The following is a 16,230-nucleotide window of genomic DNA, read 5'->3' on the forward strand; positions in this document are numbered from 1 at the left end:
GATAATGGGCATGCGTCCATGCTTGAAGAGCTATAACGTACGGGCAAGTGAACTGCATGCACATGTAATGGGGTTCAGGTAATCGACGATTCCACGGCCTGGATGCAGAAAGGCTGAGAGGTGAGGTAAAGTGAATTGATAAGAGCTTTATCGCCCGAGCGAGCTGGCGTTATGTAATCGTTCGGCTAGAAACAGTAGACCTTCGCCTATACTTCGGCTAGACTTCGGTTAGAGGTGACGGGTGGGCAGCACGTGGCTGATCCTGGCTAGCTTGGTTTAAGGTTAGCGTAATCAGAGATCGGGGAATTGGGGACGATTGATGCCTAATAAAAGGGAATAACAATATCAGGCATCAACAACAGTGTTTGCACGTGACTTTCATGTGTTCCCTCACCTCGACTTGCGTATCTGTCGATGGAGACAGAATTTCAGCATAGTAATATCCCGACATCTACAATCGAAGGACGTCTGTCTCCAGTGGAACATCTTAACAGCCACGTGATAGCCCTCTCTCAAAGGGGTCAAGCGTGACTCTCGCGCCTCTTGCCTCCAGCCCCTCTCCCCTCCCACCTCTCTCTCTTCCCATGAAAGTTCACACTGCAACGTGTGATTCGTTGATGCGCCCCATCAACCATCAACCACCGTCCGTATACGTTTCATGCCGCCGCTGCTACTTGAGGAGGTCCGGCACGCAGACCAAAGGGTCTCTTGCGCGCAACTCGCGCTCTTGGTGGCTGGCTGGCTGGAGCGAGTGCCACTGGTCCAGTGCCGCCAGCACCCCAAGGGCGACGGCTTGATCCGCGCTGGCCAATGAAGCGCCTCTCTCGATCCTCAACTCTCGATCCTCCAGTGTCGACTCTTGACCCCCCCGATTCTCGACTTTCACGCTCACTACTCCTACCAACGTGTCCTCTGCCCGTATCCTTATCCCGCCACACAACAATCTTCAGGGACTGGTCGCGTTCCTTGCGGCTCCGACGACGGCAAGAATCCCCAGCGACGGTCCGACTTGTCGCACAGGCTTCTTGCAGCCTTGGTTCAACACCTACTGCGCTCGTGCAGGCTTGCAGCTTCATCTCCCTGAAGGCTGAAGCTGTTGCTGCGAAACGTTCAGCCCCCCTCGTTTCTCCTATTTTCTCCTTCTTTCACCGCGATCCTCCTACACCCGTGCCATCTTGAGATAGAGTTAGAATCAGCGACGACCCGAGTATTACCTACCTGCCGATTTCCGTCAATGCAGACAACCGCATGATCTCTATGAAGAGTGACGATCTTGAAGCCGAACTTTGCTACCAGACGATCGTGATGACCCTGTATTAATACGATTCCCCCGATTCCACCTACATCGGCGTGAATGCTCCTCACCCAGGCGGACTGGTTAAGGATGCCGGCCGGAGAGCTGGGGGCCTCCTTCGAGTCTCCGAATGGAGTTCATATCATTGGCAACCCTTTATTCAAGAGACATAAGACGTTACCTCATCCTCGTGAAAACCGAGTTCAACATGCCCACATCTCCCTCCCTGCGACAGGGCCTCAGGATGTTACCATCAGTGCTGCAACTTCATCGCGGTCAAGTTCTGATACAAGCCCTCGCACTCTGAAACATTCATCGAGAAGGATCGGACCTCCCGTTTTGCCTCCAACTCCTCCCCCTCACTCCCACAAATCCTCGGCCCACTCTTCTGCTGCTCCTGCGCCCGTCTATGAAGTCGCCGGGAAAAGTCCTACGGCCATGGCTTCAGCGCCAGGCACGCCACCGAATCAGCGAAGCCCACCCACGCCGGATGTTACTCCCCCTCGAGCAATGCCGTTGACGTTTCGACCTCCACGGAGCGATCGATACCTCTCCTCGCAGTCGCGTTCCGACTCTTTCAGGACAGCCCGAGAAAACCCCTACTCTTCCGACGAGGATGGGGGCTCAACACTTCGTCCAGTTCTTCCTGTGACGAGACCAGCCGATGTAGAAGTTACACCGCCTCGATTGAGGAGTGAGAACCGTAAAGAAGTCGGGTTAGGACTGGGTCTTGAGTCTGATAATGAGGGAACAGCAACTCCGAAAGCAAGTACAGGCTCTCAACAGGAATTTCTTGTGTTTGATGGAGAATGGGGATCGGCTGAGGAGGAAACGAGCGAGGTTGAAAGGGAATGGGATGATAATCTCATGAGGAACGTGACGGTGCGGAAGAGGCCTACTCGGAAGCCTTATAGGTTTACCGATGGGGCTACCGATGAGGTTCTGGAAGATGATATCATTCCACCGACCAATGCTACAAAGGTTGTTCGTGGTCTTCCCTTACAGGAGAGAATTTCCAGGCACCGATCGGAAAGGGACGCGAAAAATCTCGGTGAACCAATGGTTTGGCCCTCAGCAGTTCCAGATTCCGATTCTCCTGCAACTCCAGACGTCAGGAGGTTTTCGGCTGCGTCGGGACGTTCTACATCTACTGTCATTGAGGCCATGGTTGTTGATACCGTTCCAGCGCAGAAGAAAACACTCCGGCGCAGTAAGAAGCTGCTGGGTCTCCGAGACCTAGGTGATCAGTCTGCGACAACTTCTACGACTTCAGTGATTTCGAGTGAGCCACGACGCCAACTATCTCACAAGAAATCAAAAACATCCGAAAAAGGACATCGGTGTTTGGCTTCTAATACAACTGTCAACTCCAGTGGCAAGTCCCGACGAGAGGTCATAAACAATGGAGGTATTCCCGTTGTGGTCATTCCAGATCGTCGTTCTTCTGCGAACGCGAAATCATCGAAACCACCATCTCTAAGATCTACAAGTAGCCGTCGTACAAAACGAACCGTTTCTCTCAGTTCAGCACCAGTATCTCAATCTTCGAAGTTCAACGAACCGGGATATCTCGATTCCCACCCGGTCAGAAGACGTACCATGTCTGAATCTGATGAGTCATACCGCTCTGTGCGTACCATTGACTTTCCGCCAAATATTCCTGCCAGACGATCATCCCTGTCAGCTCCAACGAGCCGCAATACGTCACGTGCAGGATCTTTGACCGCGGAGAGCTTGAAAGCCCACAACTTGATCCAGAATCAGGAAGCAGCAAAAGCTGAAATACTGCAAAGCCCCCAGTCTGAATCACAGGACGTTGGGCAGAGCACCAACCTAAACGTTGACCTTAACGGTGACCCGTTCTTTGGCAATCGTCTGTCTACGCAGGTGACTCCATTCTCCCAGTCGTCTCATGAAACCGCTGGCACCACTGCGGTAGTGTCCGAGGCGATGGCCGTCTCAATATATCCTCACCAAAACAAGTCAGTACTGGTTGTAGGACAACAAGGAGCACCTCAACCCTCGACTCCAGAGCCTGGAGCCGTTGATGGTTCGCAGCCTGAGATGGCCGGCAATCATGAGCCTACGACTGGCCCAGTTACACCCCCTCGACATTCCAACCCCATGGATGAAGTTGACTCTCCTCTGAGAAATCCTCGTGCACCACCAGTACCACCAGAGATCAAATTTATCCCCCCTACCCCAGCATCCGTCCCTCCCGGCCAAGACGAGGATCGCCAACTAGGATACGAACAAGAACCTGCTACCTCAGATAACAAGCCCAGACGTAGCCTCTCTCTGGTGCGACGTGCGTTCAGCAATCGCCGCAATTCCGAGCCTACCATACAGCCTTGGGAGGGCCTTCTCAAGCGTACCTTCTCTCTAAGTAGTCGCCACAAGGATCTGGTTGACACTTATCCACGGTCCTCCCCAAGGAATGTTAACCCATCCACACTGTATCCTTCAGTCTCAAGCCGTCCACCTGATAGTACTAAATTACATCCATTCTGGCGACCATCTCATTTCTGGGATGATCTGGAAGACTATGACGAAGGTAGCGATGAATTTCGAAATCCATACCCTATCATTGATAACAGACCGAAGCGTAGCTTGAGCGGCAAGCTCAAGCGAACTTTCGCAATCCTGCCAAGCAAGGAGGACTATGCGTATCCTTCTTACTCGCCGGATCGGCGTACCGTTCGAAGAACGCCCAGCGGGAATATGAGGGTTGTAAAGCACAGAAGCAATTCAAGTCTTAGGAGGGAAGCCAGCGTCAGACGAAGACATGGTGCTGGTGAATCTGGTGAGGAACCATTTGGCTACGGCTTTCCGTATGGCAATGGCGGGAGGAGTTACCATACAATTCCGGGCCTGGGCCTCAGAGTTGAATATGTAGGTTGGAGTGAGATGAAGAGACGGTTAAGTGAGCGGAAGAGAGAACAGAGAAGTGAGAAATTGAGGGCAATCATCAGCCCCCCAAGAGGTGTGCAAGATGGTATCAATGACGTCTTACGAAGGAGAGCCGAGGCTTGATACCCATTATCTCGGAAATGAAACGGAGTTTGGTTGGCGAGAGTCATGTCTTTACAGATCCAAGAATATGGATGGATCCATGGCTGTATTATCATCAAGGAGAGCTCCTCGGATGCAGCCGCACTTGTTTGCTTGCTTGCCCCGGTTGTTTTGCTTTCCACCTGTACTTTCGAACATTTGGCATGGCCCTCTCGAGCGGCGGATTGGACCTCTGCTCGGGGCTTTTACGAAGGTAATGACGCTGATGACATGAAGATACGACGACATGAAGGGAATAAGGGAATCCATCCTTGCTCGGGTTTCCAGGCAAGGGTTTGTGTTAAAAGGAATGAATGCATTATGATAGGTTATTAGAAGGCAATTGCAATGAATTAATTTGGGATGGCTCTAAACTCTGATGTCCGAATCTTACGTTGATTCACGTAGATTGAGAATGATTAAGTGAAGTGAAGTGAGTGAGGTCGTACCGTTAAGCTTATTCCCCAGCTCTGAAAAGGCGTCCCTGGGAGACCGAGGCGCTAAAATGCGGCCGCAACAATTTTGTCGGATTTCCCGCCCAGCAACACGCAGAGGCGAAGAAAAAACAAGAGCAAGAAACCACATCAAATCGCACTCATCGCCACCTCCCACCTCCCATCCTTTCCTCTCGATCCATCCTCAGGGAGAAAGCAAAAAGATGGCCCAAGGCACGATCAAAGTCAAGAAGCCCAGCGCAGCGACGACGGCTCGACGCCCCGCAGCGCTGGGGCCGAAGAAGGGAGCGCGCACGATCGCGCCGCGTAAGCAGACGCTGGTGAAGAATATGAAGATGGCTAAGGTTTGTTTTTTTTCCCTCTTTTTCTCTTTTTGTTTTTATGCTTGTTGTGGGTGGGTGGTGGTTTGGCAGGGTGTTTAGGAAGGGTGGTATTGAGGATTTTGGATTTTGGATTTTGAGGATGAGAGGCTAATGGACTCTTTTTTATTGATATAGAAACATTCAGCGGGTTTGACGGCGATGACGGAGAGAACGCTGGGGGCGAAAGCAGGACATTTGGAATTGTTGAAGGGAGGGAGGAAGAATAAAGATAAAGATGGGAAGGGGAAGGAGGTCGAGGTTAAGAAGGGGGGGAGTAAGAAGTTTGGTTGAGGGGCAGTCGGGGGAATATAATAATATGTGGAAGAAGGTTTTGGGTTCGAGGACGTGGCGAGGTGAGGTGAGGTGACGTTGAGGATTTGATGATCTGGGTAGGGGTTTTGAAAGCGGAGAGGAGAGGGAGGGTATGAGGGTTTGCTCCAACCCTCATATGAGGAGGTGGATGGGATGGGCTGGGGCAATGCAGTGTGTGAGGGGGGATGAGGGCCAGGGATGGCATGGGACGTGGGTTGGTTGAAGCTATGGCTATATTGCAGATCTGGTGATGGAGGCTTGGAGCATACCATATCCATATGGCTTCGGAGACCCAGCCCACAGCCAGGTTTCCGGGAGTAGCATCAATATCTCCTCGCAACGGCAGACCTAAGTACTTACCTTTCGGCTAGAACTGCAAACACATGTTTTTGTTGCAGTAGAGATCAGAGCTATGAATGAGACTTTTGCAACGGGCTACTTCCAATTCTTGAAGTGCAGTTTAGACTACTTTGAAGAATACTCTGTGATGATTTGAGCTTCTACAGAGTATCTATCCCTTCGTTTTCAACCCCCTTATCACGCTTGAAAGCCAACCGTTTTTGTTGTGGTGTACTGAAGCCTGTCAAGACTCAACACCGTATATGCCAGTTATCTTATCAGAGCAGACCCCCTTGGACGAAGATGCGGGGAAGGAATCGTATCGGCCGTGAAGCGTGAAGCTGGCCACAACATGCGTATATTTTCGAGGAGAAAGCGGGAACTCCCACCACTCTACAGCCTCACGTCAGCATCATAAATGGCAATGCGTACTCGCTCCAGAGCGACGGCGATGTGTAAAAACACAGCGTAAGGCAATACGTAACGGGAACCACGGGGGCATCACGTGACCGTATACATTACGCGAAAGGGGAAGATAACGACATCGCGGGAGCCCGTCATCCATGAACCATTGACATAGCTTTTCTATATCGCCCGTTCTGACATCCGATAAGCCGCGGTGTTTTGCATTATATGATTTTTATTACCTACTGCTTTACTACACACGGCCGCTACTCTAGTTCAGTATATATTTTCCCCCTTTGTTTTCTTTTTATTTCTTTGCAAAACTGCACGCATGACTGCTGGCATTATTAACAGCAATATCTGCCGCTCCCGACTCCTGTCGATAGTCGATAGTCGTCACATCCCATCCTTCGTGGAGTCGTGGTCCATGTCCCGCGTCTTGCCTCCTCCAGGCCGAGCCAGATATCATTGGACCCCCCCGGTACAAGTATACCACCCTCCTTATTCTCCCTGTTACGTCTCGATTACTTGATTGATTGTTCGCCGTTACCCACTATCAGAGCTATCATGGCTGCTGGCTGAGATCTCAAGTTCATCCCGTTATACCTGTCCCCTTTTCCTCGCTCTCTCCCCCGTCTATTTCCAATGTCTCGGTAGCCTTTAATATTGCTTGTGATTGACCTCGCCACACGTCGCCGTCGACATCATGGCCGATTCAAACGGTGGTAAATCTTGGGTTCCTGCATTCCTCCGCTCTTCCAAGTCCTCTCCCACCGCCACTCCTCCAAACGAGAGAACCTCCCTCATACCCAAGCGGACCGTCCCGCCGTCAGAGCACTCCTCTTCCGAGGGCGAGACCTACGAAATTGAAGAGAGCTCTCCGGCGAAGAAATGGCTCGCGGAATTCCTGCTATTGTTGCGGGGTTCGATCCCAGTGATCATCGCCTACACGCTCCAGAACTCACTGCAGACTTTCTCGGTGCTGATCGTGGGACGGCTGAGCCCTGAAGCATTGGCCACTGCGGCTTTCAGTTATATGTTTGCTATGTCGAGTGCATGGCTCATTGGGCTTGGGGGGTCGACGGCTCTCGATACCTTGGCTTCTTCCTCGTTCACCGGGAGCAAGAATCCGCACGATCTGGGAGTACTACTGCAAAGGGGATTCATCGTGTTGACAATCTTCTACATTCCCGTGGCGATACTCTGGGCTTGCTCTGCACCATTCTTCCGGCTCCTGGGCCAAGAAGAGTATCTCTGCATTAATAGTGCGAAATTCCTAACGGCGTTGATTCCGGGTGGGTTGGGATATATCTACTTTGAATCCATGAAGAAGTACCTCCAGGCACAAGGTATGCACCCCGCAATCCATCTGCGACCCCACTCACTGACCCCCACAGCCATCATGCGCCCTGGAACTTACGTGCTCCTAATAACCTCTCCTATCAACATCCTCCTCAACTACCTCTTCGTGTACACCTTCAAACTGGGGCTCCTAGGTGCTCCTATTGCAACCGGAATCTCATACTGGCTGTCCTTCTTTGGCCTCGTCCTTTACGCCCGCTTCGTCGCCGGGTCCGAATGCTGGGGCGGCTGGTCGCGCGCCTCGCTCCATAACATCGGGACCTTTGCTCGTCTCGCCGGCCTCGGTGTCATCCACGTGGGCACCGAATGGTGGGCTTTTGAAATCGTCGCTCTGGCTGCCGGCCGGCTCGGCACGATACCCCTCGCCGCCCAGAGCGTGATCATGACCACCGACCAAGTCATGAACACGATCCCCTTCGGGATAGGAGTCGCAGCATCTGCGCGCGTCGGGAACTTGCTCGGGGCTCGCAACGCAAAGGGCGCTGCGAGCGCGGCCAACGTGGCGGCCTGGCTGAGTATGGTCATGGGCCTGCTCGTTTTAATCGTCCTGATGGCCGTGAAGGATTTCTATGCAAAGATCTTCAACGATGACGTCGACGTCATCAAACTCACCGCCGAAGTCATGCCCTATGTTGCGCTGTTCCAGATCGCAGACGGCTTGAACGGGAGTTGTGGTGGCTCGTTGAGGGGTATGGGAAGACAGCATATCGGCGCGGCAGTCAACATCATCTCCTACTATGCGGCGGCCCTGCCCCTTGGCATCTATCTTGCGTTCAATGGCTGGGGATTGGGGGGACTCTGGGTCGGACAGTGCATTGCGCTGTACCTGGTTGGGGCTCTGGAGTGGGTTATTGTCGCGCGCAGCGATTGGGAGTATCAAGTCCACAAAGCATTTGAGAGAATGGATCATGGGGACCTGGCTGAGACGGGGGCAGGAGATCTGTTATTCCCTGAAGAGTAAACAAGCGGTGGGCTGGTGATTTTGATATTCAAAGGGCCAGAGACTTGTCCACATATAAAAGAATGCATTTTTGAACGGATTAACGAATTTCCTTTGGAGCTGGGAATCCAGAAAAAGGGGTTCTAAAACTATAGATATCATTGAAGAATTCAGATTGTACATGGTGAGTCGCTAGACAACCTCTTGAACAGTTGTGCGGGAATCACTTGAGTTGGCCCGATAAGTTTGATATTGAAGGGGTGCGGACCCCTTTTTCTTCCAACCCCGAAATGCAGGGTGCTCTCATCCGAGACGGGCGCTGACGACGACTTCGGACTGTTGCTTTGTAACCATTATTTCTTCGTAAAAGAACGTTGAAGTTGAGGAGATGCACAGCCACAGTATGTCATTGTTGACAGGGGGGATGCGGCAAAATACGCGGGAATCGCTGGAGAAAGCGAGATCTGGGATAGAGGGCATGGAAGAAATGAGGAGGATATTGTTGATAGCTTGACGATTGAACTGAACTGAGTTGAGTTGAACTGATTAAATCAAATTGAATTTGTCTTTGGGATGTATCTATATACTTGAAGGAGTGCTGTGAATCAAACTGAAGAGTTGATGTTTTGTTGCCGAAGTAGTCCGGAAAAACCAGCGTGAACCCCCCTGCAACTGTCTTGACGGCCGCCCCGCCCATCGTGCATAGCCTTACGGCCCACGGAGGACGATCGAGGACATCGCTACGCTTTTACGAGTCAGAAGAATCTTACAGAAGCATCTCTCTTCCCCTCTTTTGCCTACCACCAACGAGCTCGAGACGAGACTTCGATTCACGACCGCAGTCACCAGTGCAGCAGAGTCACCGACGGCGCGTAGAAGGTGTTGAGCGGCCCGGCGACAACAAAACAAGAAACGGCCCCTCGCCAGAGGGAAGCCCACCGAGCAGTCAAGATGGAGAACAGCGGCGGATTGAGGCGGAAAGACACGACGAAGGGCCCCCCGCTCCGAATCCTGTCCCTAGGTAAGCCAGACGAGGAGAACCGATGATTGCGAGAGGGCGCCTGCTGATGCGTCGTCGTAGATGGGGGTGGCGTGCGCGGCTACTCGATGCTCATCATCATCCAAGAGCTGATGCACCGAACGTACGTGGAGATCGAAGGGCGCGCGCCGCGGCGGGACCAGATCCCCAAGCCGTGCGACCACTTCGACCTGATCTGCGGGACGGGGACGGGCGGGCTGATCGCCATCATGCTGGGCCGGTTACGCCTCGATCTGGAGACGTGCAAGGAGGTCTATGTGCGCATGACGAGGAAGGTCTTCGAGACGGACAAGACGATTGCGGGGATCCCGTACCGCTCGACGCTGTTCAAGGCCTCGAAACTGGAGGAGGCCATCAAGGAGTGCGTGCGCGAGCATACCATCTTCGAGAATGAGGGGAATGATGGAGAGGAGCCGGCGGGTCTGCAGAATCTGTCGAGCCCGATCAGCCCCATGTCGAGAGTCCCCCAACGACATACGAGCAATGCGAGCGTGACCAGTTTCAGCAACAGAAGCCCGTCCACCTATATGAGCAGGCCGATGATGTCTATGAGATGGGGGAATCCGAATGCCCGGTTGTACGACAATCGGGAGAACAGAACCAAGACGTGAGCCTAGTGTGCATCTTGCTTGGAATGAGCTAACACAGAGCAGCGCTGTCACTGCGGTCTACAAAGGTACCCCTGAGGGAAGCCCACCAGCAATTCTACGATCCTATGATTCACGAAAAGAACCCTCGCCCGAATTCGACTGCACCATATGGCAAGCGGGACGGGCAACCTCAGCAACTGGCTTAGCATTCAAACCCATTCAGATCGGGCAATCGGTATTCATTGATGAGGGTGCAGGGAAATACAACCCCTCGCCGTACGTTCTGGACGAAGCGTGCGTCAACGAGTGGCCAGGCCGTGAAGTTGGAGTCTTCGTAAGCATCGGGACGGGCAGGAGGCCAACAGGAAGCGACCATAATCAGCATCTCTGGTACGAAGGATTCATGGGAGAGTTCGCCGAAGCAAGACGCCGCCTGATCTCCAAGATTGAAGGTTGTGAAGCCACGCATCAGTACATGATCCGGGAAGGACTCAGCAAGCGTGGGGTCAATATCGAGAACTACTACCGCCTGAATGTGGAGATTGGAGTTGGAGAATTTGGCATGAACGAATGGAACCGCCTCGCGGATATCAGTACCGGTACCAGGCGCTACCTGGGAAAGAAGGAAGTCAAGATCATGAACGACGAGGCTGCGACCAAGCTAGCCAAGATCCACAGAGCCAAGTTAAGATTCGACCGCGACGGTGGTATCGCTCCACCCACCGGCTACAAAGACCACCTGGCCGACGTTCCCGAAGCCTACCCCACAGCCGTCGAACTCCCCGCCGACATCCCCCTCCAAACCCCTATCAGCCCCCCTCCCCGTCCCTCCTACGAATCAGGACATCACGACACGCTCGAAATCCGCAGTAAACCCCTCCCCTCCCCCCCAACCCGCCCCACCTCCTTCATCGAAACAACAACCAAACCACCACACCAACATTCTCCCCGCCGCTCCTCAGGCAACATCTCCTCGACCTCCAGCGATAAGTTCATCGTCCAAAACCCCTCGCCCAACCAGTACCTCGCTGCTGCTTCTTCCGGCGCCGATATGATTGCTATCGTAAGCGAAGACGAGTTTCCTAAATCCCCCCAATCCCAATCCCAGGACCAACAACAACAACAACAACAGCAGTCTTGGATCCCTCCTCCTCCTCCTCCTCCTCTTTTTCAAGGAAGAGTCGAACCTCCTCCCCTCCCCCCGAAAACCCCGATCTTGGACCCGGACATGGGAGCTGCGGGGAGGGGAAGACCCCCATATCCGCTAGATGACGGACCGCCTCCGCCTATCAATCTAGCTAGGAAACCGGATTATCGCGGGAGGTAATATGAGAGAGGGAGAGAGAGGGGGCATGATGGCTGGCGTTTTTTTTGGGGGGGAGATCAGGGGCTGGCTGGCGTCTCTATATGTTATTCTTTTCGGGGGGTTTGTGGGTTTGTGGTTTGGTTTGTGCCGGGGGGAGTTGAGTTGGGAACATACTATATATACCTCTGCTGCATGCGTGCTATGTACCTATGTACCTATCTAAGTTCTGTTGTTGGGTTTAAAAAGAAAATCTCTGATTTTAGGATTATTTCTTTGCGCGGTGGGGAATGATGGGGTTGAAGTGTTGAGATTTTTTTTTTTCTGGTGCAGTGTGAGATGATGTGATGTGATATGATGTGATATATTTATCTCTGAGCTTGAAGTTTGAAAGAAAACTTGGGTTTTGAGGATGGTTGGTTGATAAGGTATGTCGTGAGGTAAGGTAGGTAGGTCAGCTTTGTGCGGAAAAGAGATAGGAAGGGGGGGTTATTGGCAATGTGGATAATCTATTAAACTGGCTAGCTAAGGTAGCTATCTTGTCTATAAACCATATGTAGATAACAAACACGTTTAGGTGTGAAAACTGTATAGCAAAGGTCCCCCAAAGAGACACCAATCATTAATTCTCAGCCGCCAAAGGACTCAACAACCACTTCAACTCATTCGCCTTCTCCGCGCCAACCAATTCCACCAAACCACGCTCCGTCAAAAAATCATGATCGCAGTACTCAAACCCTGGGACCACGACCTCGCTAATCAGCAATCCCTGGCTCTCCTCCTGCCCGCCCTCCTCGTCATCCGGCAACAAAAACGACGCTTTGAACTTCCCGCCTTCGACGATCCACTGTAACCGCTCGCCCTTGGCGACGTTGGGACCGACGACGAACGTCTCGATGCGTTTTTCCTTCTCGCGCCCCCCGGGCTCGTCAGCGTGGATGATCACGTAGCGGCCGCGCCCGCGGTGCAGCGTGTGCACGGTGCGGGCCTGGTTGCGGTGGAAGCCGCCCTGGGGCCCCTGCGGGGTCAGCAGGTAGAAGATGGTCGTCGAGGAGTTGCGGAGCGCAGGGTTGAAGCCGGGGCGCTGGGGCGCGAGCGAGGACGTCGAGGAGGCTTGCGAGGGGAAGGGCGATGGGACGGTGTCCGGGGCGCGGTCGGTCTCGGCGAAGAAGCCGCCTTCGATGTGTGGTTGCAGGTTCAGGCTCTTGACGAGTTCTTGGATCGGAGGGGATTCGGGCGCGTTGGGGCTGGGGGTGAAAAAGGGGTGGAATGGAGACGCCATGGGGGTATATATTGTACGACGAAGAAGCAAGAAAGGACGTGGGAATGAATGAGATTATACGCAATGCATGGGAAAGAGAAAGAAAGAGGATAAAAAAGTAAAACTTGAACTGCGCAAAGGAGGAGGGTAGGACCCCACTGCGGCCGAAGACGTGAGATAAGAGGGCTTGATAAGCACGCTTACTTAGATGGATCCTTGATCCTTCACTTGTTTGAGGCAAACATCTGGAAGAAATACAGTAAAGATGTTCTTGGCGAAAAATCAGAGTTGGAGCCGCAATCGAAGGGCAAATGGAACGGCATTTAGAACCGTAGCGCGATAGGATAGTAGCTACTAGCAACACCAAAGCGCTGCTAGCCATGTTACAGTAGGAAGAGAGTTTCCGTCGGCCAGAGAACACGACGCTCAAGGCTTTCAAAAAAGAACAAACCGTTGAAGTTAAAGGAGTCTTTACGGCTTTCTCTGTCACTTCATGAACGCATGTTAAAAACCGTTGAAAAGGGGGCAAAAGAAAAGAAAGGGGAGACCGTTCGGGGTGAAGATCCTCGAGCTTTAAAAATAGACGAAAGGCGTGTGTGCCTCAAATGTAAGGCACACAACCGCTTCTGCCGACCGTCTGCCAATCTTGGACCCTGGACGAAAGTACTTCGAACACCTCTCCTTTTCTTGATAACCACCCCCGACCCTCCCCGCCCTGTGCATTGATGAGTTTACGACCCGGACGACACTGGTGAGCGACTGTACAATCTCCTGGATGCGTTGTGTAAATCTCTTATGAGCTGGAGCGCTTCGATCCGTCGTCTCCTTCGTTTCGATCTTCCTCGTGCGGCAGCAGTAGCATTTTCTGCGTGACCACCGTCTCTCCGCCATGTCGGGAGCATTGAGCAAGCGCCAGCAGGCGCGCAACGAGCAGACCCTTCAAGAACTCATAAAGACCGTTCCGGGGAACAATCTATGTGCAGACTGCGGGGCAAGGAATCCAGGTGAACCTCCCGCCACCAGACCCCGATAGAAGAGTGCTAATGCGGAACACAGGATGGGCGAGTTGGAGTGTAAGTTGATTCCAAATACTGTCACGAGACATCTGTCATAGTATGGAAGCATGCCAATACTAATTTTCTGGACAGTTGGGTATATTCCTGTGCATGCGGTGCGCGGGGTTGCATCGGAAGCTGGGTACACACATCACGAAGGTCAAGTCTTTGAGCATGGATTCCTGGTCGACTGAACAAGTGGAGGTATGTATCTTCACCGCTCTTAATTGAGTAGACTATGTCTAATGCCCTCCAGAATATGAAGCGTATAGGAAACGTCAAGTCCAATCGAATATACAACCCTCAAAATACCAGACCTCCCGTTCCATTCGACGTCGACGAGGCTGATTCTGCCATGGAAAGATTCATAAGACAAAAGTATCAGGAGAAGTCGATGAAAGCAGCAACACGGCATGACACAGGAAGCTCAACCTCAGATGACCACCCTCCACCTCTGCCCCCAAAGACTGGCAGCAGATTTGGCTTCAGATCGACTTCGTCCATTTTCCCATTATCGTCAAAAGCCAAACGCGAAGCTGCTGCTGCTGCAGCACGGCCGGACCCACGGGATAGGTCGCCTTCTCCTCCCAGAAGAAACAAGCCTTCCAAGTTATTTGGTGCTGATGTAGGATCTCCAACCTCGGACGATATAGAAATGAAGATGGCCAGGCTTCGGAATATGGGGTTCAAAGACGAGAGACGAAACCTAGCAGTTTTGAAGGGGCTCAATGGGAATTTCGATAAGTCTATCGAGACCCTAGTTCGGCTTGGAGAGGGCCCGGGTTCTGCTGGCCTAGTGAAGAACTCAGGCCCCTCCTCTCGGGCACGAACGCCAACAACCCCAACGGTGGGAATAACAATAGAGCGCAAACAGGAGAAAAAGAGTCCACCCGCGCCATCGACCAATCCATTCGATATGCTTGATTTACCTCCTAGACCCGCCCTACCTCAATCCTCTCAATCAACTGGGTCCCTGGCTCAATCCCAGAACCAGGCCATGGGGAGCAACCCATACCAGCAGAGCCAGAATTCAAATCCGTTTGGACGGACAATGACACCATCCCAGTCACAATACAATCTCAATCAGGCGTTCCAAAATATGGCTGTTTCATCCTCGCAGCCCCTCTTCCCACATCACACGGGCGGGTTCCCAGGTCAACAGCAGCAGAATCAGCAACTTTACCAGCAGCCGATGACCCCACCAGTTCCTTCTATACCTCAACAGTACTTCCCTTCTGCCCCCGTGATCTACGAAAATCCTAGTCAGCAGCCGCAGCAGAATTACAATCCATTCATGCAGCAGCAGCAGCAACAGCAGCAGCAGCAACGCCGGCCACCACCACCTCTCAATACTAACGTCCAATCAAATCCATATACTCAACAGCAAGGGCCCTTTTCAGCGCCTCTGGGCAATTACCAATCAAACCCGTATGGTCAACAACAGCAGACTCCGCAAGCGGCAAGCGCGAACCCCAATTTCCAGTCTAATCCATATTCCCAACAGCAGCAGCAGCCGCAGCAGACTCAGAATCTTGTCCAGCCTCCGGTGAATCAACCATCGGCGTTTTACGGCAATAGTACTCCACTACAGAGTACCCCACTCCAATCCCCGCAACAGCAAAACCCATTCCTACAGAACAATTCGCAGCAGCAGATGCAGCAGGCGCAACAAGCGCAGCAGGTACAGCAGCAATTCGATTACCAAGCGCAGCAACAAAACCTATACCAACAACAATTCCGGGGTCAAGTAAATCCGTTGATGCCTCAGCAAACTGGAAGAGCTGACAAACGGAGCATCCTCGACTTGTATAACTATCCCCAATTGGCACCTACGCCGCTCCAGCAGCAGCAACAGCAGCAGCAGCAGCAGCAGGGCCAGAGTCAGAATGCTCAATCGGCTCCGGCACTGGATATGGAGCAGCAGCAGAGAAGTGTGTCGACCCCTGTAACAACAAGCACAGCGAACAGTAGAAATCCATTCGCGAGTAGCGGTGGAGGTGGGGCACAGAGTTCGGGTGGTGATACTGTCGGAGCTATGGGGCAATTCGCTCAGACTGGAGCAAAGAATATCAGCCGGGATAGCATGCTTATTAATGCTGGGGATTGGCAGAACGGTCGGCATTCACCAGATGCCTGGGGGACCATAAGTGGGAGATCTATGAGATAGAAGTAATTGATGGATCGTGAACAAAGTCCTCCACCGTCATGCATGCACGTGAGATAGGAACTGCAGAAACTTTTGAATCGACGAATCGATTACATACATCGACATTATTTCTCGTCATCGAAAGCCGATCGACCGAGTCTGGTTCGGATTTTCGTCCCGCGTTTTAGCATTTTAGGGGTCCGGCGAGCCGGGGAAAGGGCCGGAGTGAGTGGGGTTATGGCCATGGCCATCATAGACCGTCGAGTACTAGTTGTCAACACCAGATCGGACGGGCTCTTGGAGGCGTGGTCTTTAG

General features: G+C 52.6%; 8 protein-coding genes across 8 annotated transcripts; 6 read left to right on the forward strand and 2 right to left on the reverse strand.

Annotated features, from left to right (window-relative positions):
• Window positions 1-596: 596 nt before the first annotated feature.
• On the reverse strand, window positions 597-1,215 carry M430DRAFT_155351 (hypothetical protein). The gene has a single exon (XM_024863276.1). It carries the CDS (start codon window positions 1,074-1,076, stop codon window positions 657-659), a length of 420 nt encoding a protein of 139 aa, XP_024725062.1. The 5' UTR covers window positions 1,077-1,215; the 3' UTR covers window positions 597-656.
• Window positions 1,216-1,354: 139 nt separating this feature from the next.
• Window positions 1,355-4,327, forward strand: M430DRAFT_23980 (hypothetical protein; the record flags this gene model as incomplete). Its single annotated transcript, XM_024864990.1, has 1 exon — window positions 1,355-4,327. One exon carries the CDS (start codon window positions 1,355-1,357, stop codon window positions 4,325-4,327), a length of 2,973 nt encoding a protein of 990 aa, XP_024725063.1.
• Window positions 4,147-4,716, forward strand: M430DRAFT_32234 (hypothetical protein). Its single transcript, XM_024866127.1, has one exon. It carries the CDS (start codon window positions 4,373-4,375, stop codon window positions 4,679-4,681), a length of 309 nt encoding a protein of 102 aa, XP_024725064.1. The 5' UTR covers window positions 4,147-4,372; the 3' UTR covers window positions 4,682-4,716.
• Window positions 4,717-4,950: 234 nt separating this feature from the next.
• On the forward strand, window positions 4,951-5,543 carry M430DRAFT_32235 (hypothetical protein). Its single transcript, XM_024866128.1, has 2 exons — window positions 4,951-5,144; window positions 5,298-5,543. Exons 1-2 carry the CDS (start codon window positions 5,004-5,006, stop codon window positions 5,451-5,453), a joined length of 297 nt encoding a protein of 98 aa, XP_024725065.1. The 5' UTR covers window positions 4,951-5,003; the 3' UTR covers window positions 5,454-5,543.
• A 1,381-nt stretch (window positions 5,544-6,924) lies between these two features.
• On the forward strand, window positions 6,925-8,541 carry M430DRAFT_14809 (hypothetical protein; the record flags this gene model as incomplete). Its single annotated transcript, XM_024863104.1, has 2 exons — window positions 6,925-7,567; window positions 7,616-8,541. 2 exons carry the CDS (start codon window positions 6,925-6,927, stop codon window positions 8,539-8,541), a joined length of 1,569 nt encoding a protein of 522 aa, XP_024725066.1.
• A 930-nt stretch (window positions 8,542-9,471) lies between these two features.
• Window positions 9,472-11,476, forward strand: M430DRAFT_92008 (hypothetical protein; the record flags this gene model as incomplete). Its single annotated transcript, XM_024869690.1, has 3 exons — window positions 9,472-9,541; window positions 9,602-10,166; window positions 10,213-11,476. The coding sequence occupies 3 exons, from the start codon at window positions 9,472-9,474 to the stop codon at window positions 11,474-11,476; spliced, it is 1,899 nt and encodes a 632-aa protein (XP_024725067.1).
• Window positions 11,477-12,012: 536 nt separating this feature from the next.
• Window positions 12,013-12,812, reverse strand: M430DRAFT_32238 (hypothetical protein). The gene has a single exon (XM_024866129.1). The coding sequence runs from the start codon at window positions 12,732-12,734 to the stop codon at window positions 12,075-12,077; it is 660 nt and encodes a 219-aa protein (XP_024725068.1). The 5' UTR covers window positions 12,735-12,812; the 3' UTR covers window positions 12,013-12,074.
• Window positions 12,813-13,401: 589 nt separating this feature from the next.
• On the forward strand, window positions 13,402-15,961 carry M430DRAFT_62781 (hypothetical protein). The gene is made up of 4 exons (XM_024869014.1): window positions 13,402-13,717; window positions 13,770-13,786; window positions 13,862-13,972; window positions 14,025-15,961. The coding sequence occupies exons 1-4, from the start codon at window positions 13,603-13,605 to the stop codon at window positions 15,933-15,935; spliced, it is 2,154 nt and encodes a 717-aa protein (XP_024725069.1). The 5' UTR covers window positions 13,402-13,602; the 3' UTR covers window positions 15,936-15,961.
• The last annotated feature ends 269 nt before the right edge of the window (window positions 15,962-16,230 follow it).

The sequence above is a fragment of the Amorphotheca resinae genome, assembly GCF_003019875.1.
Source record: "Amorphotheca resinae ATCC 22711 unplaced genomic scaffold M430scaffold_1, whole genome shotgun sequence".
Taxonomy (NCBI): Eukaryota; Fungi; Ascomycota; class Leotiomycetes; order Helotiales; family Amorphothecaceae; genus Amorphotheca; species Amorphotheca resinae.